The sequence below is a fragment of the Suricata suricatta genome, chromosome 16, assembly GCF_006229205.1.
Source record: "Suricata suricatta isolate VVHF042 chromosome 16, meerkat_22Aug2017_6uvM2_HiC, whole genome shotgun sequence".
NCBI lineage: Eukaryota > Metazoa > Chordata > Mammalia > Carnivora > Herpestidae > Suricata > Suricata suricatta.
The window spans coordinates 29,178,881-29,203,806 of NC_043715.1; the positions used below are offsets into that span (position 1 = coordinate 29,178,881).

Genomic DNA, 24,926 nt, shown 5'->3' on the forward strand with positions numbered 1-24,926 from the left:
GTTCACCACAATTGATTTTTAAATAAATTTTAAAAAATATATATGTATATATATATATATATATATATATATATATTTATATATATATATGCTGACGTCAACATCTTGCTAACTAGGCAGGTTAATAGGGCACTTGGTGAACAAGACAAAAAAAGTAACATCATACTAGTAGCAAACATTCACACATATAAGAAAAAAAGAAAGAAAAGAAGCCAGGAAAAGCCTAAAGCCTATACCGTGTGGCCAACTTACTAAATGTGAAGGCGACTAATGCCCTAAGGAAGTACCATCTGTCTTCTTCTCAAGACCCTGGACAGACATTATTACGCATCTCTCTGCAAAGACTTGTTTGAATCGGTGTATTGTTATCCCGTCCAAGTCTCCTAGTGGAACTTGTTTCCTTGTTTTATTATGAAAAATTGGAAATGTTCACATAATAGTATTTTACCATCTCAGTTCCACAATATCAACCTGTCTTTGAAATACTATTTAACTAAAATCTTAAACAAGATTTCTATGTATTTTTCAACAGTGTTAATCACCAACTTACCAAAACGTGGGAGACACAATAAATATTTGTTCAAAAAGAAAACACTAAAAATGCAGCCACACCTATTTCTGGCAATATACAAAAGATACTCTGCATATAAAACATAGTCAGCCTCCCTTGACTCCATATCTGTAAGTATTTATTGAGAGCCTACTGTGTGCCAGATAGGATGTTAAAGAGCAGAAGATTAAGAAAACAAGGCTCTGGCTTCCAGGAGCTCACATTCTACAGAGAGGCAGAGAGACAGAGAAATCCATGAAGTGTAATGTGACTGGAAAGTGGGGGAAGGACTCAGAAGGGGGAACCACCTCACCCCTGGGGGGTAGAAATGCTATCCTTAAAGGACAGCATGGGTGGCCCAGGGCATAAACGAGGTAGAATTTTGTCTGATGGGGGAGATTTTAGAGCCTGAGCTCTATTAACAGCACATCACTGGTCCCAGAAAATGGCTAGAGTGTAAGTTAATGGGCTTTCAAGCAGACAGGGTGATAACCCGATTTGTTTTTCAGGAGAGAATTCAGCCACAAAGAAGAGCAGCTGAGGCTCCAGACAAGGGGTGAGGGGCAGGAGTGCCTCACCTCTTTTATAGCCCTGAGAGCAGGTGGCTTAGTTGCTGAGTGTGTGCTGCGTACACAAGGCAGTGTATGCAGGGTAGCCGCAGTTTCCGTATCACCGAGCCTACCGTCTTGTACCATCCATCTCCTTGCAGTTCTGCCAACCAGTCATCTTTTATGGTTCCTTCTCACTCCTCCCGTGTTATTCTCTCAAACAACATGCTGACACTAGGGACTGTTGAATTCGTTCTTCCCACAGATCAGACGAGAAGCTAAACAAATTTCTCCAGAGATAAAAATGCAAAGAGAAACCCCATCCTGTTTTGTCGTTATATCCCCAATACCTGACACAATGTCCAAACGCAGGCCTTCAGCAATCTGATGAATCATTGTGGTATTTAGGAAGTAAAACAAATAGGAATGGGTGATCTCTAGGATGTGGTGGGTATGAACAATGGAAATGGCAAAAGGGGTTCCAAGGTGTCCTGGCTGTAGGTGACCAGGTGGGTGGTGGTATCACCTGAGATGGGAAGTATCGGAGGATGAACAAGGTCAGGGGAGAGAATTCTGACATGAAGTTGGAGTTGTCGGTTATGCAGTTGACGTACTTCTGAATCTTCAAAATCTTTATATATAATCTAGTTGAACTTTTGGTTCACAGAGGCGGGAACACAACCAGAATTGTTACAATGTTGAAAAATAAATTGGCTAGGCCCAGTAGCCAAAATCTATAATGTTTAGAAAATTCTTTATTCAAATAGTATGTATCTAGCATGCTTCCCTAGATACATACTATTTGGAACTTATCCCCTTTTTGATTTATTTTAAGCTGATGCACGTACCATAAAAATAACGAAGATGGGGGCGGGCTCCTGGCTGGCTCAGTCTTTAAAGCATCCAACTCTTGATTTTTGGCTCAGATCACAGTCTCATGGTTCAAGGGATCAAGCCCCACATCAGGCTCCCCACTGACAGCATGGAGCCCGCTTGAGATGCTCTCTCTCCCTCCCTCTCTGCTGCTCTGCCCCTCCCCCAGCCGTTCTCTCCTTCTCTCTCTCTCTCAAAATAAGTAAACATATTTTAAAAAAGAAAAAAGGGAGCACCTGGGTAGCTCAGTTGATTGAGCGTCCGACTTTGACTCAGGTCATAAACTCCGCATTCATGAGTTCGAGCCCCACATCGGCTCCTGTCAGCCTGTCAGCGCAGAGCCCTCTTAGATCCTCTGTCCCTCTCTCTCTGCGCCTCCCCCACTTGCACTCTCCCAAAAATAAATACATATTTTAAAAAAAAAACAGAAGAGGAGGTAACTAATAACTTCTGTACATAATATTAGGAAATCAAGAGACATGGGATAGAGGTAATGAGGCTTGAGGGAGAATAATAGTAAAAACCTGGACCAGAAAGGAGATGATGCCATGTAAGGAATGTTAAAGCTCTTTTACTTATTTGAATATTATGATGGGTTTTCTTTTGGTTTGTTTGGTATTGATGTTTTGGCTTTTTTTTTTTTTTTTGGCTGTAATCTACTTTCACGTAGAATTCTATTTTTATATATAGTCTTATTTGACTACCTAAATTTGTTCTTACAGTAATGCAAGTTTTCATATGGGGATTGTACACTTAATATGTTATTAATAAAATAAGCAGTTAAATAAATGTGATTCCCCTGCTGTTTAAAAGTTCATTTGTCTCTTCATTGGGTTCTGTGATAAACAACTTGAAATTCTTCTCTTCACAACGTCGAGATAACCATTTTGCCTTTTGATGGCTATTTTCCTTTAATTCTTTTGTGCAGAAACAGGAATGCTTTATAGAATGTTATTGTATAACAGTTATGAGTTTTTCAAATTACAAGGCAGGTAAAGACTTAATTACGCATGGTGCCCCATTTGAACCAGAATTATAAAACGTGTGTGTGTGTGTGTGGCATTCTGACAACCACAATGCATTTTAAGGAAAAAACAATATCACTTAAAATATTTTCTTTCCCATGTTAGTCTTCAGCAAGCAGAGAAGGGCTTTTCTGAAGTGAGGTTAGACAATAGAGCCAACTTCATTTTTTATGCACGTGAACGAAGAGGGCTTGAGGTTATTAGTTGAAACCGAGTAACCTTTCCAGGCTTTCATCTCTTTCTTTTCAAATTTGAATATGAAAAGCATATTCAAGTCAAAGACCATCACTTTAATGACATTTGGCAGTCATTTGATTTATTAGGTTTTAGAAAAAATTTTCCTTTAAATATTTCATCATACTATGCTAATCCTAGTAATATTGCCAGCTGCCGCCTTGTACCTGTATTAGTGGAGACAGAATGGTGTGGAATTTTCTCTGTCATCCTAGTAAAATTTCCATGAATCTACTGAATAATAAAATAACCTTATTGAAATATTCAGATTTGGGTTTTTAGTTAAAGTGTCTTAGAATACATAATAAAAGAAAATGTCTTTTGAAAGAAGGGGGTAAAATTACTTCATCAAATATTGAGGGGGTTTGACAGCAATAGAAATTGTTCTTTATGGGGATATTTTTACAATAGGATAGTTATGCTTTTCAGTTTGATTAATTATATGCTTTGAAACATCTAAGTAGCCACTGTGGCGAATTTGCACACTGATCTGTGTTTGACAATGAGTTCCTAAAAAGTTGGCCATATAGGCAGGTCCTGGTTTCAGGATTTTGTAAGTATTATTTGAAGTTATATAATTGACAGTAGCATGCTTCTGAATTTAGTAAAGAGGAGTTTAGTTGAAGGGAATGAAGCACCAATTTAAAATTGTAAACAATTTTACAGTTTTAAACAAAGAATTACCTTGGTGTGATCTAATTTTTAATTCATAGTCTGTTATTTGTTTAAATCATCCCTCAAGGAAATATATGTGGCTTGTATAGTAATGTCCACGACACGAAAATTGATTAAGGATTGAAATGAAAATTACACAGTAAAACAATTATTTTTAAGTATTCTGTAAAAATGAGCTAAAAAATAAATAACCGGGATATATGTGTTAAATTAGATAAACAGTTTGTTTCTCTTGTTTGAATACATTACTTATTGAATGAACTGTGTTGTGGCAGAATATACAAGACAATGAGCTGTGGTTTCTGCTCTAGTTAATATGGATTCATATAGCAACATATATTAGCATAATCGCTATAAAGTATTCAACAGGCTTTGATCTCTGAATAACTGGAACTTTCTCAGGTACTCTAGATTAAATAAAAGCAGTGATAAACATGGACTTCGTTACGTAGCTTGAAACAAGGCCAATGATACTTGTCATTCTGAAAGCAATCGGCGATGAAGATCTCATAATCTTCAGCCCTGATAGACTACTAGTGGGGTATTTATAGCCTCAAATGTAAATCAGGAGACTATTGCCATGACACTGTTAACTTCAAACCCTGGGGCATTAGAATCTCATTCTCTCTCTCTCTGTCGTGAATAATCTATCATGTGTAACTATACAATAGTGTACAATGCGTTCCAAAAAAGAAACCCATTGGCCTTCATGTTTTATTTAAAATTGATAATGAAAAAGAGTAAAGGGATTTTTGCTCATTTGTTTTATGTTTCTTTGTTGTTTGTTTTTGCTCTTTAAACAGCCATCAGAAGAAATTCAGATTGAGATCATAGCTCTAAGCCTTAATGATTCTCGAGTAACTGCAGATAACACTATCCAACGGCTGTTCATTGAATGCAGATTCTACAGTCTTCCGGCCGAAGAGACACCTGTGTCACTTCCAAAACCCAAGAGTGGGCAGTGGGTCTACTATAACTATAGCAATGGTAAGTGTGGTTCATTTATAATATAGACGTTTATTTTTGCCTTGCTGTGAAGGTCGCTGTAGGAAACAAGGACAAAGTATAATTCTCTAATGTTCACATCAACTCATGGACGTCTCATCAGAATAGATTAATACAAGTCAGATCTGCACTATAAGGATTGAGAATGAAATGTGAAGTAATACTAAAGTGAATAGAAAACAAAAATGGTAGGAAAACAATGTCTCTAGGTGTTCCTGCTATATCCGAGTATCAAAAGAAAATTGTCACACCTGGGTCTACAACTGAATCAAAAAGTATAATAATTCAAACAATTCAGTGGACTAATTTTTTTCTACCTTTCTGATCAATGTCCTCACAGAGATGTTTTTACTATATATGTGTATGTAGTACACATATATAGTGTCTCTCTCCCAGTGTCTGTATGTTCAGGATTTTTATTGAATGACCTAAATTCTTAGAACACAGTTTCATATTTTAATCCACACACACGTTGATAGCTGCAGGCAAGTTGTCTCTTTTAGGGTTTTACCTATCAGCTGGTTGACCTCAAAGTCAGACCCAACTGGTACCCTGTAAATTCTTAGATCAGCCAACTTTAAGGTGTTTTAGAGAATCATATATATCAGTGTATAATTAAAGAGGAGCAAAAATATCCTATCAAGCAGACATGACCCTATGATAAAACTATTTATTAAGTTCTAAAGCCGTATACTTAAACAAATCATAAAGATGGAGTGTTGTGTTATATTTAGCAAAAACAAGCCATCTTATGCTAATTGAACACTAATATTGCTTGAGACAGTAACTGGGAGCATCCCGAGGTCTGTTCTAGTCGTCTCTGGACCCACAGTGCTTACTAGTTATGTGAACTTAGGCAAGATCGTTAAATTCCATGGTATCTTGTTTTCTTATCTATTGAATAGGTGCTCTCTTCGATCCCTTCCAGCTCAAATTCTCTAATTCTATAATGACAGATAGGTTGAGAAATCACTTAGGAAATAAATAGTGTAGTCAGGACAAGTGATTCCTCCTTCCTTTCATTGACTTGCTATAACAGAAACATTTCCAGCAACATTTTCTCAAGCTTCCTTAGAGATACTTTACCTGCAAAGTGTCAGAAACATAAAACACACCAAATATTATTGGTAATGAGAGAACCGTTTAGACAACTAATTAAAATGAAAATACCCCCAAGAAAAGAAATAAACTCTTCTGGCTTTTGTTTTATTCTTTGTAAAGGTCAGCAGTAGAATGTTTGGTTGGACTGAAAACAAAATTGCTTTTTAGACATTGTACATTGAGAAATTTGGCCTGCTGCAGAACAGATTGTTTTTATTTGCTTAAGAAGCATTGCAAATCGTTCTAGGGGTGCAGCCTGCCTACACATCCTCAAGTGTCCTGAATTTTGTATCGTTCTCACGTAGTAACCTATACAGCTTTGGGGGGTTTTTGTTGGGTGGTTGGCGTCGGTTCAGGTATATATTTTCCTGTTCCTGCAAGATACCCCTACCATCGAATTGGTATTGTATGAGTTGCTTATGTTTCTAATGAATAATTCGTCATCTGAAAGCAACAAGAGAACCAACAACTTACTAGAAATAAATTCAGTAGAAGTGTTTACTATCTCTTTCTTCGGCTTTTCTTCCTGCCTATTGAGATTTGACTATGCAGTATTTGAAAGGTTAATTGAAATTTAGGGATATTTAAATCCCCTCGTGGGAGGGGAGAGGAATGTACTTTGTGCTTCCAAGCAAAATAATGCTGTCTTTTTTATTATCTGCTATATCTGAAAAAAATGTAGTCTTAGGTCATCAGCAAATTCTGAGAAATAATTAATATTAACCTTGTAGAAGGCTTTATTTTATTTTTCACTCAATTATGACCTAGTGAAAGTTTATTTTTAAAGTATTGTATTTGCAACACCTTCATTGCAGAATCTCCTTGAATCTTTGGTTAATAAGTAACTATCTCAACTAATTATTGTAATGATTTACCGTTCACTTGTGACTTGATGTAAAGGGTCAGTATAGTGCAGCCTTACAGCTTCCAAATCATATTAAATGTTAATGAAAGTAATTTTATTTCCAAACTGTTTAATTCAGATGGAAAATCTAAAGAACAATTAGTACATGCTGTCTCCTATTTGAACACCATGCCAGTCGAGAGGTTGACTGAACCTCACAATAATTTTTACCCTATATTATGGCTTGCATCTTTTCAACAGGGATTTGTATCCTGAGGCCTAAATTAGGTACATAAAATGAGAGGTTTAGTCTCGTGATCTGCATGATTATTTATAGCCTGATTCGGTCTTGATTAAGAGGTGTTAATACCAGTTTCACATACACAAAAAATAGATCTTCTTAGGGCTCCTAACGCTGGGAGAAAAAAGAATAAGGTTGAATTTACTTGCTAAACATTTGTAACAAGAAGAAAACATTTGTATTTTGTTGGGCCTGAAAATTTTGCTCCAAGAATGCTGACAAAGCTAGAAAATAGTTTGGAAAAAATAAGATTAATGGTAGGTCTGAAGAATGTTTTCTGGGCTGAGTAAAAGCCTTCTAGGGAATTGACAGTGGGAGGAAAAAAGATTAATGAAATCGTCCAGAGTTTTTTGAGACTTCTACAGATCTGGGCCCTTAGTGTGTGAGCACCGAACAGTCTATGTTTTGGAACAATTAAAGGTTAATTCAGAAGATGCGACCAACGCAGACTTTATGTTTTGTCACTAATAGGAAGAGAAATTTGGCAAAGATGAAGAGTAGGGGGATGACATGCCAACACAAAAAGTTTTCTGAGGTTCAAGGTTATCAACCCTTTGTAATTAAGCCATCTGCATTTCTTCTGCCAAGTGACACTGATAAGAATATAAAGATCTTTCCAACCTGCAGAAGTAAGGGATAAGTTTTTAATGGTAGACAATTCAAGATCAGCTCAGGTCTTTGGACTACTGTTTGGTACCTTGAGACATGCTTTCAATAAGTTTATGTGAAAATCTACCAAGTCTTAAATGTGATTTCTAATTAGAAGAAAAGGCAAATAGCTTAATTTTTAGAGAGTTCTGATACTTTTCAAGTCACCAGAATTGCTTTTTATTTTATTTTATTTTTTTATTTTAAGAGAGAGGGAGCACCAGCGGAGGAGGAGTAGAGAGAGAGGAAGAGAGAGAATCCCAAGCAGGCTCCACACCTAAGCACGGAGCCCAACGCAGGGCTCAAACTCTCGAACTGTGAGAGCATGACCTGAGCCAAAATCAAGAGTTGGAGGCTCAACCGACTGAGCCACCCAAGCACCCCAGAATTGCTTTTTAAAAGATATATTTCAAGTTTTGAAGCTGTAGATTTGTTTTTAACCATCTAGTTTCATAACACCACATGGATATCCTTAGGCCCGTGACCTAGAGGTTGCCACAGTGTTCCGATGTCCCACATGCTCAACACAGAAGTGTTCCCTGGCAAAGGGATGTTGAGCTGCAACAGGGGTTCCCAGTGTGGGACATCCCGACCAGCAGCAGCAGCAGCAGCTGGGAAGATAAAACTTCTCAGGCCCTGACCCCGGCCTGTGGAATTAGGAACTCAGGGCGAGCTCACTAATGTGCATTTTAACCAGCCCTCCAGAGGATGCGAAGAACCTCTCGGCTAGATTAAGACGCCCATTTTCTAGGACTCATTTGTGCAAACAGAAGAGCTGGACTTCAAATTTGGTCCACCTTCGGAGGACTAAGCTTATTGGTAAAGAGCTTGAGTTGTTTCCAAAAGGAATCTTTAAAACTGTTCGGCCCAAGAGAGTTAAGGCCCCTGGAGCAGCCGTACCTAAGCAGTGTCCCTTTCTGGGAGAGCGCAGGGAGAATTCGGTGGCCTCCCTTGGTACAGGTTCAGAACACTCTCTCACACTGCTGTCTGGGCTGGTGACATGGTTGTGCTTGGACAGCAGGAAAGGTTTTGGCTTTGTATGGAAGGAGAAGTTATAGGGTGGAGGTCAAGAAGGCAGGCTCTCCAGGCAGACTTGCTGGGATCTGCCACTTTCTAACTAGGTGGGCCTGGGCAAAGTACTTACCTTCTCTGGGTCTATCTAATAATCATCTGTCAAATGTGGGACAGCATGGTCCTTAGCACATGTGATTGCCATGAGGAGAGTATTGAGCGCAGTACCTAGTACATAAAGATCACCCAACAAATAACAGCTGTTGCTATTTTTATCATTAAGAGAAAAGGAAGCACGGTGCGCTTGCCAACCAGATGAGCAGAAGCAGAGGTGTCCCCCCTATATGTTTTTTTAACCAATTTCAATGGTATTGGTGTTCCGGGTTTTTTGTTTTTTTTAAGACATAGAAATTGCCATATAGCAGTTCACCTTCTGGATACCTACCCAGCAAGGACTCTGATGAATCCTTGTGACGAATATATAGCAGAGTTATTTACAATAGTGAAAAGGTGGAAATAACTCAAACGTCCATCAGTAGACAAATGGGTAAAGAAAATCCATACATCACAATGGAACATTATTCAGTCTTAAAAAGGAATGAAATTTGGGTAAAGGCCATGGATGCACCTTGAAAAAGATTAGACTAAGCGAAATAAGCAGACACAGAAGGTAAGCGTTGCCTGGGTCCACTTGTAAGAGGCACCCAAAATAGGCCAGTTCATAGAGACAGAAAGTAGGTTAGAGGTTAGAGGTTACCAGGGGGTGCAGAGAGGTGGCGGAGGGGGAGTTGCTATGGGCCTGGGACAGAGATTGAGAGTGGGATGATGAAGTTCTGCAGGCAGATGGCAGCGGCAGTTGAACAACTGTGTGAATGGACTTAATGCCACTGAGTGTATGCTTAGCAATGCTTAAAATGATCAGTTTTATGTTATGTGTATCTTGATACATTAAAAGAAGTCTTTACAAGCTACTGAGATTTATCCGAACTGTCCTAGTTTAATTGAAATACAGGCTGGACTCTGAATTCATTCTCTTTTGTTTTTCTCAATCACTGAGATAACCCTTGTCTTCAACCAACATAGACCAGTATAGTTAACAAGACTCTACTGTGTATTTGAAAGTTACAAGAGTAGATCTTAAATGTTCTTATCAGAAGTTTAAAAAAAATGTGTGACTCAGTGAGGTAATGGATATTAACTAAATTTATTGTGGAAATCATTTCTCAGTATATACATACATCACATCCTTATGTTATATACAAGATTAGTACAATGTTAAAAGTCAATTATATCTCAATAAAATTGGGGAGGAAATGATCCAAAAAATCGTCACCAAAAAAATCCCAAAAATAATGTAGACCATTATAGCTTTTAAGTTTTGAACTCTGAAGTCAAAAAAATAGGCTCAACCATATCTTGAATTGGTGATTACCAGCAAAAACAAAAAAACCCCATCTGGGGAACAGAGTTCCCATTTGGCATGGTGTCCTGGCAGCCAAAATGAGGTGCAGTCTCCCACCGTTAGTAGAAGTCGTCTGTTAACAAGCCTTTTAGCACTGGTAAGCAGAGCACTAGACTTACAAAATACTCTGAACCTTTTGTCTTTTTTGATTCCTATAAATCTCAGTAACCTGTATAATGAGTCACATTCACTGATATTCCATCATGCAAACAGCAATAAACTAAGAGCCACTGTTTGATCTTGGTTCTCACATGTCCTAAACCCTTAACCCACCCCTGCACGGACACCTGCGTGTCTCCCACCCCACGTGCCTCGTGCCCAGCACGTCAACTGAGCCAAATGACTAAATGAACTGGTAGTATCATAATTTGAGATTGGACTAAAATTGTCCAGGGAAACAGTCTCGGTATGAAATATGGTCTTTCCCAGCAGAGTCTGGCTTTGGGATTGTCATGGTATCTTTCACCCTTTGTGTACTTCTGATCAGGATAGTCTCTAAATTGAGAGCTGGTCACAAGGGAGCCTTTACCTCCAAAATGGCTTGTGAAAAAGAAATGTCTTCAGAAGCTAAGGCATGGCTGAAAGGCTCCCGAGCTGAGGAAAAAATAATCAGGTTGAAATCTGGAGAGTTCGCACTCTGAGATGCCATTTTCCCAAAGTGCAGACACTTATTTACAGTTTCAGGTGCTCCCTGCCTTCTTCCTGGTGGGACTTCAGATCAGCTTTCTCTCTCTCTCTCTCTCATCTTTCAGCCCCATAAAGTCTGGCCGCACTCCTGCATGCTGACATGCACCTTTAAAAGCCAAAGACAAACTTCCTACCCTAAAAAGCCTCTCTCTCCCGTCCTCCACGTTTCTCTCCATACCCCCAGCCAAACGCCAGCAAACGTCAGCCTGTGGCTTTCCTCAGCCCATACACTAGATGCCTCTTTTATTGCATGTTGTGGCAGGAGAGAAGGATTAAATTACCGAGGCTGTCAGGAAGGACAAGCTCTCTGCCATACATTATCATTATCACTCGCTTCTTGGGTGAAAGAAAATGCAGTAAATCCCTCAAATACAAAGCAATAAAGACCGCTGGCTTTTACTGTCATGACTGCCAGTGCCATTAACAGGCAGTGACAGCGACGTGGCACTCTTAGATGTTGCTTGTATCTTTTCTGACAGTGTGCACATAAACCTGCCAGTGACATGACATTAGATCACATGACTATTCAGATTTGATTCTGGCTTCCAGAGCTGCTTTCTTTTCCCAGGCATGCAAGTGAGGTGGCAGGACTTGGGTCTCTAAAAACAGGTATTTAGACAAAATACAGAATGGTACTAATGTGGCATATTCCTGAGTGACTTCCTTCTGTGGATTTCTTTCTTTCTTTCTTTCTTTTTGTATAGTGATCTACGTGGATAAAGAAAACAACCAAGCAAAGAGAGACATCTTAAAAGCTATCCTACTGAGACAAGAGATGCCTAATAGAAGGTACATTTAGCATTCTAAATTATCTCATGGCTTCTATCAAAATAGATCTCTGTGGCATGGCGTGGCGAAAGAAAGCTCAAGACGAAGAATCAGAGAACCTGACTTCTCTGATTCACTCCACGTCCTTGAACGAGTATGCTTCCTCTTGGGATCTCCTTCCTCCGAGAAATACAGTAGGCCTGCGTGCCACACAGCATAACCGCAAAGATCCTGCGTGCTGGCCCACCAAAAGCCAGACGGTGTATATGCAGTACCCCCTTCCTGGTCGAGTGTAACTGTAAAAAGCAGAACGTAATTGCAAGGAGGGTGCACTCTGGGGCCATTGGCCGGAGGTTAAGTTCATATTTGATGACACACTTACCAGCTGCCCGACCTTGGACAAGCACCGCATGCCTCGTATTTTCTCCATCTGTAAGATGGCAGCACTAATACCAAACAGGGTTGTTGTAAGGATTAAATGAGATAATACAGGTGAGACGGGCGGACTAGAACCTGACAGCACAGTGTGCAGTGAGGGCTCATTGTCATCAGTGGAAGCAGGAGTCACAGCAGTATCATTATTCGGAATAGCTCATCAGCTTTTCAGACCAATCTTACCTTGCTATCATTGTTTAATAATTCATCATTTCATGTTATTTTTTTAATGCCTTCGTTTTTTGTGGGGGGGGGTGTTTTTGTTCTTGTTTTTTGGGGAGTTTTTTTTCGCAAATTTGAGCAGAAGGCTTTGCAATTCTGGTTCCGTAGAGAAGTGATACCCTTTTTAGAAGGAAAAACCCTATCTGACGAAATTCCTGCTCTTGTAGGAGCTCCCACGTTGTACAGTTTGAGGGATATATAAGGGGCTTCCCATCGGCCCCTGGGCTGGCTCTTCTCCCTGGGTCTGGGGGGGCCCTTTATCTCTCTGTTGTCCTCTTCTCCTTGCCTTTGTGGCCCATAGATGACACAGCCTCAGAAATGGGGCTCATCCCTGCTCACCTTAGAAGGAGGCTCGGGGCACCTGGGTGGCTCAGTCAATTAAGTGTCCGACTTCAGCTCAGGTCATGATCTCGGAGTTCGTGAGTTCAAGCCCCACATCGGGCTCTGTGCTGACAGTTCAGCACAGCTCAGCTCAGCACAGCTCAGCCTGCTTCAGATTCTGTGTTTCCATCTCTCTCTGCCCCTCCCCTGCCTGCACTCTGTCCCTGTCTCTCTCAAAAATAAACAGACATTTTAAAAAATAGAAAGAAAGAAAGAGGCTCAAGTTCTCTGTTTTCCTAGAGGGCATGAAATGAATGTTAAAGGCATCCTATTTTTCAAAAGAGCTTCCAAACTAACATTTGATCTTCTAAGAAAGGAGACTCGAATCCTTAGCTCTTAGGATCTGATAGTAGCTTCTTCATTAACTCCTTGAAATACATATGTCAATTCTCTGGATCTCCGTTCTGAAGAAGGGGGGCTAACACCAGCCTGTTAATTAGCCTGGAGCTCCATTTTGTCCCTGGCACGGCCGATAGTCATTCTTTACTCACTTACCTTGTACACCTGCGCTTCTTGCAAAGCCCCCTCACACACCTCAGGCTCCCGAGGTTATCCCAGGTCACAAATGACTAAAGCACTGACCATGACATCTGCTTCTCCACACTCAACAAGCGGGCTCATCACCGACAGGACTGAGCCCTGTTTCCGTGGACAAGCCCTGGCTGGACTTCCGGTCTCTTCAGTCTCACTTGTCTCCCTCTGTGTCCACTTTGTTTCTGGGACGTTCGAACCTCTGGGGAGGCACCCCTCAGCAGGGGAGAGCAGTTGTGTTTCCTCAAAAGTGTGTATTTTTTTTTTTAGTTTTTTATGTCTTTATTTTATTTTGAAAGAGAGAGAGAGAGTGGGGAAGGGGCAAAGAGAGAGAGAGACACAGATTCTGAAACAGAGTCTTCCAGGCTCCGAGCTGTCAGCACAGAGCCCGACATGGGGCTCAAACCCATGGGCTGTATGATTGTGACCTGAGCCCAAGTTGGACGCCCAACCGATTGAGCCACCCAGGCACCCCTCAAAAGTGCGTATTTTTTAAAAGACAGATCCACTTTAAATGCAGACCTGCCTTTCCTCAGAAAACCTACTGGTAACTAAAATAGTTTTAAAAATTAAACAAAGGCCCACAGTAAATGTGGCGACTCCCACTGACCCATCCTTGTTTCTCAGAATTCTCTAAATGACCCCTAGAGACACAGATGTGCATGTCGTTTTGAGAAAAACCCGCAGAGGCAGTGCCCGCAGCCCTGCGGTGTGCGCCAGTGACCTCCAGGGCAGGGAGGGGGCGGCCGGCCCGCTTGTCTCCCTGACGCCATCCTCTTCTTAGGAAAAGGGAGAAGTTTGTGCTTACATGTTTCCACAGCCAAGAGACCGTTGTGAATCCAGTGAGTGTCCTCATCTTTCACAAATACAAGTCACATGACTTCACACTATTGAAGCTTCCTGCTAGTTTATAGGAATCCATTTTCTCAGGGAGGGTAGAGATAGCCTACAAAGCCACAGTTAGAAAAGCTTGGCCAGTGTTCTCTGACACGCATAAAACTCTGCACATCGATGACAGATTACACACAGCACCTCTGCATCTTGCCCCGTGCTGTATTTGCATATATACAAGTATCACCTTAAAAGGGAGCATCGGGGGGACTCAATCCATTAAGTGTCAGACTCGTGATTTTAGCTCAGGTCATGATCCCAGGGTTGTGGGATTGAGCCCTGCCTCAGGCTCCACACAGGGAGCCTGCTTGAGATTCTCTTCCTCTCTCCCTCACCGCCCCCCAACATGCGTATGTGCTCACTCACACTCTCTCGCAAATAAAAATAAAAGGGAGGTAACACATTGAAGTGGGACTTTAAAAATTATTTATGTGAGGGGCGCCTGCATAGCTCGGTCGGTTAAGTGTCTGACTTCGGCTTGGGTCATGATCTCAAGGTTGTGAGTTCAAGCTCCATGTCAAGCTCTGTGCTGACAGCTCGGAGCCTGCTTAGGATTCTCTCTCTCTGCCCCTTTCCTACTCATCTCTCCCTCTCCCTCTCTCTCTCTCTCTCTCTCACCCTTCCCCCTTCCCTCCCTCTCTCTCTTACCCTTCCTCTTTCTCTCTCTCTCTCTCACTCTCTCTCTCAAAAGTAAACATGTTTTAAAGAGAGAGAGAGGAGAGAAAAAGTATTTATTTGAAGTCATAGTTCTGACTTAAAGTTCTCTTTTGGTTTCACTTCTTCTCTTTGACATGTTCTGTCGAGCAGTTCCAACATGGCATCAGAATTCCAATGGTGACCCTCACAGGTAACCCTTGGGCTCCTCAATCCTGTTTTATACAAAAAGGAATCAGTCAGAATGAGGAAAGAACCAAAAATACTACACGATTGAAAGAGCTTTAGTGCTTTCTGATTTCCTTAGTAGCAGCAAGTGACATTTAAGGTCTGAATCTTGATGTCCCGCCAGGGCCTGCCTTCTCCAGGACGCCTTCGTCCAGTGAGCCAGCCTCCAGCGGGCTCGTCCGTTTTGCAGTTCATGTAGTAACTTGAAAAAGATTTATAATCCCCTGTCCCGGTGTCAGGAGCTAAATGCTGGACAAGGCGAAGTCCCTGCACTTCAGGGGCATTTACATCCCACTGGGGAAGACAGACATCAGCAAGTAAACCGATTACATATTAGAATAAGCACAAAGAGAAAGTTAAACAAGTTAGAATAAAAGAGGGAGGGCAGACCTAAGGAGGTGACAAAAAACTGGATGGTGAGGAGTGAGACAACCCGGTCCGGTCATGAACAGCCCAAGGAAGACGGTTCCCGGCAGAGGGAGTCCCAAGCATGCAGGAAGACATAGAGGTCTGTGTCCAGGACCCGGCAGAGGGGCCAGCAAGGCAGATTTCGCCGAGAGGGGGAGATTCTGCAAGAGGGCGGGGAGGAAGAAGAGGCAGGAGCAGCCCGTGTGCCATGTCCTGTCTGCCCGCCCTACAGCACCTGGCATCTCCCCCGTGGGTCTGTCCCGGGCCTGAGACCAGGTCCTCTTCAGGACACGAAGCAAGGGTCCAGCTCTGTGTCTTGGCTTAAAGATGAGACGCAACACGTCTTCTGTGCAGCGTAACCTAAGCCAGGCTGCAGCTTTTACGTGATCTTAGCGCACCTTCTTTCTTTCTTAAAAGCTTAACTTCGTAGTCTCTTAATTTCCTATTTGACATCTCACGTTGCTCTCTATAGAATTCAAAACGAGAAACAGTGAATTTGGGTTTCTAGCCCTGTCTCTGGCATTTGGAAGGGCTTTTGTTTTCCTTTTTGTCTCAGAATTCTCATATGTTCAGTGGAGGCAATGGTCTGCATTTCCAAAGTGATAGGCACACGATCCTTACGTCTGAGACGTGGCAGGAGGATAACACTTACCAATACTGGTACAGACTGCACAGCCTCTATCTTGTCTGTAAGCCTGGTGGGTGTCCAGTGTGCATCAGCTTGTTGGACCGACAGATGCAGTCATCGTGTGATTTGGCAATTTCAGTTTTCAACAGAAACATGCATTCCCCAGGTCTTTCTTTTTCTCTTCCATTAGAAATGTAGATTAAAAATAATAGTGCTACAAGTGCAAACATTACGCTCACCGTGCTCCAGGCACGGTTTACATGGATCATCTCCCTGGAGCCCCCACCAGAGCCATGAGACAGGCATAAATTTTCCCATTCTACATATAGGATCAGAAAGACTAATCAGTGTGGCCAAGGTCACAAAGCTAATGGTAGTAGAGCAGAAACTGGAACTCAGTGGGGCGCCTGGGTGGCTCAGTCAGTTAAGCATCTGGCTTCAGCTCAGGTCATGATCTCATGGTTCGTGGGTTCGAGCCCCGCATCGGGCTCTGTGCTGACAGCTAGCTCAGAGCCTGGAGCCTGTCTTTGGATTCTGTGTCTCCCTCTCTCTCTGCCCCTCCCCTGCTCACAATGTCTCTCTCTGTCTCTCAAAAATAAATAACATTAAAAAAAATTTTTTTAAAAAAAAGAAATTGGAACTCGGAATGGATGCCTGTAACCACTCCATCTCAATCCCTCTATTTTATGCATCATATAAACCATTCAGTGTATCCACTTAACAGACTAGCATCTGTCCTCTTCACAATTATTGTGTGACTAGGTATTGCCTTTGATTTCAACCAAAGGGATTTCTATTCTGTAATCAAAAAGTACTGCTGACTAAAAACAGGGACTCCATAAAGGAATTAAATGTTGAATACTTATTTTCAGCAAGTTAGTTAAACACTAACTATCATGTTTACCTATAAGCGTTCAGAAAGGATGTTCTGTGTGCATATTTTTCAAGGCATGATCTGTCAGAGGCTTAGAATTTCATCTAAAGATGTTATCTAAGAAACAAGTTTCTTGTTTTGTATCAGATGTGGGATGACTACGTCCTGAAAATGGTTAAATTGGTAGTTTACAAGCATCCAGGGTTTGAGCTATGCTGCCAAGACATATCCAAAGAGCACTTCACTGTAAATTCCTGTCATTTGGTCAGTCCAAGTGTGTTTGGCCTCCACACAAGCCACTAATTCAAATCAGCTCCATCAGATCCTTACAATTATGTGTCTAAGAGTAAAGGAAAACTTGGATGCTACGATTGTGAGCTAACCCCTTGCTGAAGAAACAAACATTTCACGTAGCTGTGGGGCAGAGCTGCCACACGTTTACCTGACGTGACTCAGGATGTTACCCGGTGAGCGCGGTGCTGGCATTTCGTGGACCACGTATAGTTGGAGAGACCGCTTAGTAGCTACTCTGAAGGTGTACGTTTCTACAGAAAATGTTGCATTTCTTTTGAAAACGATGCCCTGATCTCCCTGGTCCTTCTCCACTTGATCTTTTTAACTTAAAAGTAGATGTGTCAGAGCGCCTGGGTGGCTCAGTCAGTTGTGCGTCCGACTTGGCTCAGGTCATGATCTCTCGGCTCGCAGGTTCGAGCCCTGAGTCAGGATCTGTGCTGACAGCCCAGAGCCTGGAGCCTGCTTTGGACTCAGTGTCTCCCTCTCTCTCTGCCCCTCCCCCACTTGAGCTCGCTCTCTCTCTCTCTCAAAAGTAAACATTAAAAAAAGTGTAAGTGTCAAAATACAATCAGTGTGTATTAGAGCGAACATCTGGTTCCTCTCTTTGCCTCGTAATTTTCTCAGATTCTAGAGTTCAGTGTTAATCAGCACTTGGAAAAAGCAGATTTATGTTCATTTGAAGTCCGGGTATGCTATAATAATTGTGATAGTTCATGCAATAACTTATCTAACCTCATGTAATTTTCTTTTTATTGGAATAATCGGAAACTTTGAGATTTCATACTTAGTGATAAAACCCCACTTGGGAGTTGTGTTTCGTGGTGATTTTTTTTCTTCTCACTGGGTGGCGGTTTTCTGTTTTGTCCCTTCTCAGCATTCACTTCACTGTGGTCAGCGACCCTCCAGAGGATGAGCAGGACCTGGAGTGCGAGGACATTGGCATCGCTGACATTGACCTCGCCGACATGTTTCAGGAAGGGAGAGACCTCATTGAGCAAAATATCGATGGTACGGATGGAAGGGTTGCTCAATTTGTACAACAATCTCTGAAATCCAACTTTTTTATTAAAACCTTCTTTTTAGTTGGCCGCAGGGACGTTGAGTCACACTTTGAATCCTTTGCAACTCAAGCTAACTTTCTTTTGAAGCTGGAAGCTTTTCCCCATAACCCCTCCCTTGCCCTCCCCCTCTGCCTTCCTTGCAGTCAACAGAAATTTTAAAATAATTAATTGCACTTCACAGGAATTATTCATTTTGTTAGTATTAGGGGTGAGCGTGTGACAAAAATGTGGCCATTGGGGGTTTTTTAGTGTTGTTCATGGAAGCTTCATACTGCTGAGCCTTATTTCAGCCAAGGCATGTTATTCGGAGTCATCATTATAGTGTCTTTTGCAAGACTTCTCTTTAATTCAATGTTACAACCCAGTGAGAAGGCCACTGCAAGTCACTCCAGGCAGTTACCGGCCACCTCTCCCCTAGCAGGACTCAGGGAGGGGGACAGCATTCCTGACCAAGTGTCCCCGCCGGGATTTTCTCCTCAGAAGCGGGAGCCCCGTCAGGGCTTAACGTCTACCCTCCGTGTTCTTACAGAACACATGTAGAACGTGCCGAAGGAAGTGTGCTCTATGAGTCAGGCTTTTAGAAGTCACAGTGAGGATGGCCCGGTCTGTCCACCGGAAGTGGAGAACGGAGGCCGGGCTCCAGGCTCCTTGTCTCTTACGGAGCATCTCTGGGGACTGTGCATGGCCCGTTTACTCATTTATTGAGCACCTCTTAAGTGCCAGACACGCCTACCCCACAGTTCATCTGCGGTTCCTACGTCCGGCCGCCTGTCCGGAAGAAGTGTTGCATGCTCAGAGGTCAAGATCAAGCCAGATAACTAACCACATCGGAAACCTATGCTGGGAGGTCTTCATAAACTGCACATCTCTAACTACATGACAGTTCGCCACAGTTTGTGTAGCACAGAAAAAAAAAAAAGATGAGAGGATTAAATTGTTACCCTCAACCCCCTTAAAGACCACCAGAACCAAGAGAGTCTCACGAAAATGATGAAAATTAATCTCCGCTTTACGTTCTTACTCCTTTCCCCCGTCAGTCCTGCTTAGCAACCCCTCTTCTCATCCGGAGAGCCCTCATGTGCCCATATGGATCTGACGCAGCTACTGTGGCCATGTTTTGAAAGGGAGTCAAAAAATTACCCGCTGGTCAGGCCAGCTGTGTTCTGTGCTGACTGTAGCTGGAGTCTCCTCAGGGGAACGAGTGGGGACCACTTGTGCCCTGTGACCTCCCTGTCTGCTCAGGTTAACCTAAGGCTTTGTATACCAAGTGGTGTTTAAAGGTTACCTTGAAAAAAAAAAATTGGAATTGTCATATGTCGATCCCTTATAGGCTTTATTTATTCTATCTTAGAAATTCTGATCCTACATGGGAATCGTTTTCCTACAGCCTTTCCACTAGGTAAACTTCAGGACGGATCATGAGTCAACTCCACAAACAATGTGTATGTACACACGTGATGGACCCGACATGTGTGTCGTCGGGGACACATGACAAGCTTTCATTTTTAGATTTCTGAGAGGCCAGTGAACTTTGGACTTCCATAAAGCTGTTTTCATCTTTTCTTTCTTTTTTTTTTTTTAAGTGTATTTGTTTTGAGAGAGAAGGAAAGCACATGTGCTGCATGAGTGGGGGAAGGGCAGAGAGAGGAGAGAGAGAGAATCCCAAGCAGGCCCCGCGCTCTCAGTGCAGCGCCTACCAGGGCTCGACCCCACGAATCTTGAGATCGTGACCTGAGCCGAAATCCAGAGTCGGCCGCTTAACCGACTGAGCCCCCAGGGCGCCCCTGTTTTCATGTTTTTCAACTCCTGTCTCATGTGGCCTATCTGAAGAAGAAAATCTGCGGAGTGATATTCATACTCTCCTGCTCTTTTCCTTCCTAGTTTTGGATGCCCGGGCAGACGGTGGAGGTATCGGCAAACTCAGGGTAACAGTCAAAGCACTCCATGCCCTACGGTCTGTCTACGAGCAATACAGAGAGGACTTGGAGGCTGAAAGAAGCCATTCCAGAGGAAAGGCTCCTCCTGAGGAAACGCTCACATGAAAGCCCTGACATGAGATGTTTGTAATTACCCGGCTGTATATAATCTATAATTCATGGGACGCAGGGAGGGGGAGGCGTGGGCTGGCAGTGTTGAAGTTTTGTATACTTTTTCATTTGTTTATTTAGCTATTCCCTCCTTCCCATGCCTGCCACCCCTCAGGACTTGAGCTCCCCTCCATGGGCAGCGCCTTCTCAATAATTTATACCTACACGCTAGCTTGAGAAAGTCTATTTGCATTTTCAACACTTTCTTATGAAGAACCAACATGCAATTCCCCTTTTTATTTGTAATAAGCAAAAAGGATCAATCTTAGAAAACCTAGGAAAAAGAAATACTTTTATGTTATCCCTAATCGTCCCACTAAATGGAATGCCTATGATTAGCCTCATTAAGAGTTTTATACTGTGAAGATTTTATTAGAAGCAATATATGAAAATTACTTGGATTAATGTGTTAATCTTCCTCTTTAAAATGCTAATATCCATTTTATGCACATTAAAGCTCAGTATGCATTTTCTTTGATGCATGCAGTTTCTATCAATTAAATACAAAGAATGAGACTTGGCACCAATTTATTAAGTTATTTCAAGTTTTTGGTTTTCTTTCTCAAAAACCACAGTTTTGCCCATTTGTCTGGTTTTTATGTATTTGCTGTGGTGACACAGGCCCCAGGGATGTGTGTACATAAAGAGGAAACAGGTACATATATGTATGTACCTGAAATTTACACCTTGAAAACTTTGTGTATGACATAGAAAGAAATTATTAAAAGTGTGGCTCAAATTCTGATATGCTTAGTTAGACTTGAAAGGAATATCTTTTTTATCATTTTTTCAAAATTTACATCAAGCTTGTACAATGGTGGGGTGGCTCTGGATAACCAGATCCTCGAAAAGCCGCTCAGAAAGTTAATTTTCTAGCTTTTACCCAATCTCACTGAAGGATTTAATTGATATTTTTAATGGAGCCGTGAATCAATGCTGCAAAGGAATTGTCTCTAGAGGTCTAGGATATAATGCATTTCATTTTTTAATTTACTTTTTTATTTGTCATTTTCTTCAAAGGATTTTTATAGGCTGTGGGTTTTCACTGTTTGCAAACAGGCTATGTTCCTTCTTAAGCATATGTAAAGTATTCAGGGAGATAAGTAATTTATTAAAATCTACCTAATTTGCCGTGATATATTAAATCTCTGCTTCAGTGATCACAGACCATTTCATTTAGAGAATTAGGCATTCCCTCTTTGTGTGATTAAAGCTCTGGAAAATGAGTTCTTTGCTCCTATTTGCGAACATTCAAAGCCTGCTAATGGCAAGAAGATGGAATAGATTATGAGACAATTCATTACAGTTCAACAGGAAAAAAAAAGGCAGCTATAATGCAAAAATGCAAGTATGAATATCTGCATATAGTTTGAACCATCTGTGCTCTAATGGCTTCAATAATGACTCTCGTCTTTAGGAGGCTTTGAAATGACATCCGTACAATATTAATTTGTTGATGTACATTGCGGGACCAGTAGAGTACGATCTGACCACAGAAATCTATAAATTTTGTCTCTACCATTGGGCCTCCCTGTCTGGAGCCCGCCATCTCCAAGAAGAATCTTGCTCTCATCAAATTCTGCAAATCTTCATAATAACTCATTCCTCTGGAACCTTCTCGGGACCGCAAACATCTGCAGACTAAACCTCTCCAATCCTAGTAAACAGCCACATGTTTGTTGTCACTTCAGCTGGCTCTGAGCTCATCTTTTTGGCCTCTCTTTCTAGCTTTCTTTGGCTTCATGCAGTTACGGTGTCATTAAGACCCATAATATTCCCTGCAGTAATTTAAAACAGCCGGATTATACCCTGGGATTAACTGAGTGGTTTTTGAGACATTTATTGTGGTTTTCTCCCAGGAGGTTTGTATTATTGTTTTAAAACGTTACATCCCAAACTAAATACCCTTTCTGCAGGGAAAAGAACCGGATCGCACTGACTTCTGACGATCTTTAAGTGGAAAGGGGGAGTTTTTATCAGGAAACTTCTGAGGCCTCGTCAGTCGGGTGGAATGTGTACCCCAGACACGATTAGAGATCTGGCCGTGTTTCTGTCACTTTCGTGTTTGCTTGTATAGATTATCAAAAGTCACTTTTCTAGTTTTAAAATAACTCTCCTTGCAACGACGTAAATTTTTACAAGTCTCCTTTTCTTAAGTAATTGAACAGCTGCCAGCACATTTTGGAGTGGGTAAGTCGTATTGGATGCCATCATGGGGGAGGCGTCAAGTGGGTTTCAGAATATGTTTGAGAAGAGTTTTTTCTTTGTTTTTTGGGGGGTTTTTTTTGTCCTGTCTTGTGTTGACCAGAGTTCCCTGACAAAAGTTCACCACCTTTTGATTTACGGAGCAACGGCTTTCTCCTGGCGAGGCAGGCCTGTTCCATGAAGTATGGCTTGGGGGCCAAGGTGCAGGCAGGGGTGCCGAAAGGGGCCTGGCCACACAGACACACGCTCCTGCGAACTCACAGCTCTTGGTGTAAACGTACGCAGTCCACTCAGCACTTTCGGGGGCTGTAATGCTTTTCGTTTGGAAGTATAAATAGAGATGTGATGTGGTATGTGGGAGAGTGTCTTTTACATGGTTTTCTGCCTACTGTAGTAGAAATGTCAAATTCCCAGCCACTGTCATGAGAAGCAGTTGACAAAAATAAGTTTTATGGTTTACAGTGCGGTTTACATACAGAACATTTCTCCTCACTCTCAATTTCAACATGTTTTCTAAATTATCATGGTTTATTGCCATTTAACTTAAATTAGTTTTTTTAAGAATAAATAGAGAATATATTTAATCAAATAAAGAACAGCCATGTTGAAATTCCACCGTTCCCGCCGTTCACTCGTTACCACAAAACACAAATCATTTCTGTGTGTTGTGAAGAAGAGTGGGCGTAGAGGTGGTCACGTGACCTGGGGGGCGGTTCTGCTCGCACCCGGGTTCCCCGCAACAAAGCATAAATTGAGTAATCTGACATCAAGAGCTGTGACAATGAAAACCACTTCTTACACATGTTCTGACAAGAATCTGATTAACATTCTTGTGGATATGGAAAATAACTTTTTTTAGTCAGACTGCCACTATTGCTGAATTTGGAAGGATTTCCTTATTCACTAGATAGGAAAATGTGTTATCACATCTGCGAACAAATATGAGAATAAAGTTTCCTCTTTGCATGGTACAATACAACCAAGGGAGTGCTCTGGGGATATAAAATTATCGAGTGATTGACAATATCAGGATGATAATTCATCCCTAACTATGACAGTGCATTTCAATAAGCCACTCACGCCTGAAGGCCTCTGACTACCTTAACAAAGACAAACGGAACCCATGACTTATTAGAGATTGGACAACATGCCTAATTGGATCCATGAGTGGGAGCAAACAGCTCTACATCCCCTTTGTTCGGAACAAAAACAGCCTCCAGGTCAACCAGAAAGCTCCAAAATATCCAAAGATGTAGAAACAAGTGCTTTAAAAACTGAAAATAAAGAATTAGAAAACATCTCATCTTAATCTCTTTTATCTTGCAAGATTTTCCACTTCCATTTCAAAGAGCCACCAGCAGACTGCACTGTACAATCTAACCTGGAAAATTGGTCCCGTGCTCTGGTATTATTACACCTTTTGTTCTTACCCTGTCGTTTTCCAAATAACATTGACTAATGTCTTTAAACTGTGTTTCTCCTTCCGTTTTTCTGAAGTAAAATCTGGTTCTCTCAGACCTAGAACATGGCCTCTTCTCTGTGATGGACCCCTTCAGACTTGGCTTCCGCCTTTTGCCCCTCTTCACTCTCTGTTGAGATTCACCTTCCTGATCCCTATAACAGCATCCCCCCTCTCTTTACGGAACACCGCTAGTTTTCTTTGTAAATCAAATTCGCCATCTTGATCTTTCTATTTCTGTCATCTTTTCTTTTTACACATAGTCAACTGAACATTTCCTTCCACCTGTCTCTCCCCCTACTTACTCATTTTTAGTTAGTCAAGTCACATTTTTTCCTTTCTCTTCTCTTGGTGCTACAATGTCTTTAGATGCCAGCATCTGTGACACTCCCAAAACCTGCCTTTGTGTGAAGACATCTCTTAATTTAATACAATGGGGAAGGGGGGCACTTTTAATCAGCCAGTATGAAACTGAGCAGACAGCAAGCTAATTTTTCTTATCTTTGCTTTTTGTAGTGAAGTAACAGAGGCTGGAACTCAAAAAGCTCTCAGGAATCACTGGTAAGGAGCTGAAGCATAAGGACTTTTTATCTTTTTAAGGAAATGTGTCATTAAATCAAGCTTTATTTGGCATAAATGTGTTTTGTCCTAGTTACATATGCCATCATTAACAATAGGGGGAAAATAGATAAATTTAAGAATAAAACTGAAGAGACAACACACAACCCAAGATGAGGGAGCCAAGAAAACAAAGACAACCTATAAAACAAGAGATAGATGTCTTATGTAAACATCAAGGCAAAGTAACACAAAACAGAATTCAAGGTGGAAAATGA

General features: G+C 41.6%; 1 protein-coding gene across 1 annotated transcript in view; it reads left to right on the top strand.

Annotated features, from left to right (window-relative positions):
- The window catches only part of RPGRIP1L (RPGRIP1 like), a 94,731-nt gene extending 73,167 nt beyond the window's left edge, over window positions 1-21,564 (top strand). The window contains exons 23-26 of the mRNA XM_029926591.1: window positions 4,709-4,892; window positions 11,669-11,753; window positions 18,153-18,286; window positions 20,221-21,564. Of these exons, the coding sequence (XP_029782451.1) occupies window positions 4,709-4,892; window positions 11,669-11,753; window positions 18,153-18,286; window positions 20,221-20,381 (564 nt within the window). The 3' untranslated portion in view covers window positions 20,382-21,564. The remainder of the gene's footprint in view (window positions 1-4,708; window positions 4,893-11,668; window positions 11,754-18,152; window positions 18,287-20,220) is intronic.
- The last annotated feature ends 3,362 nt before the right edge of the window (window positions 21,565-24,926 follow it).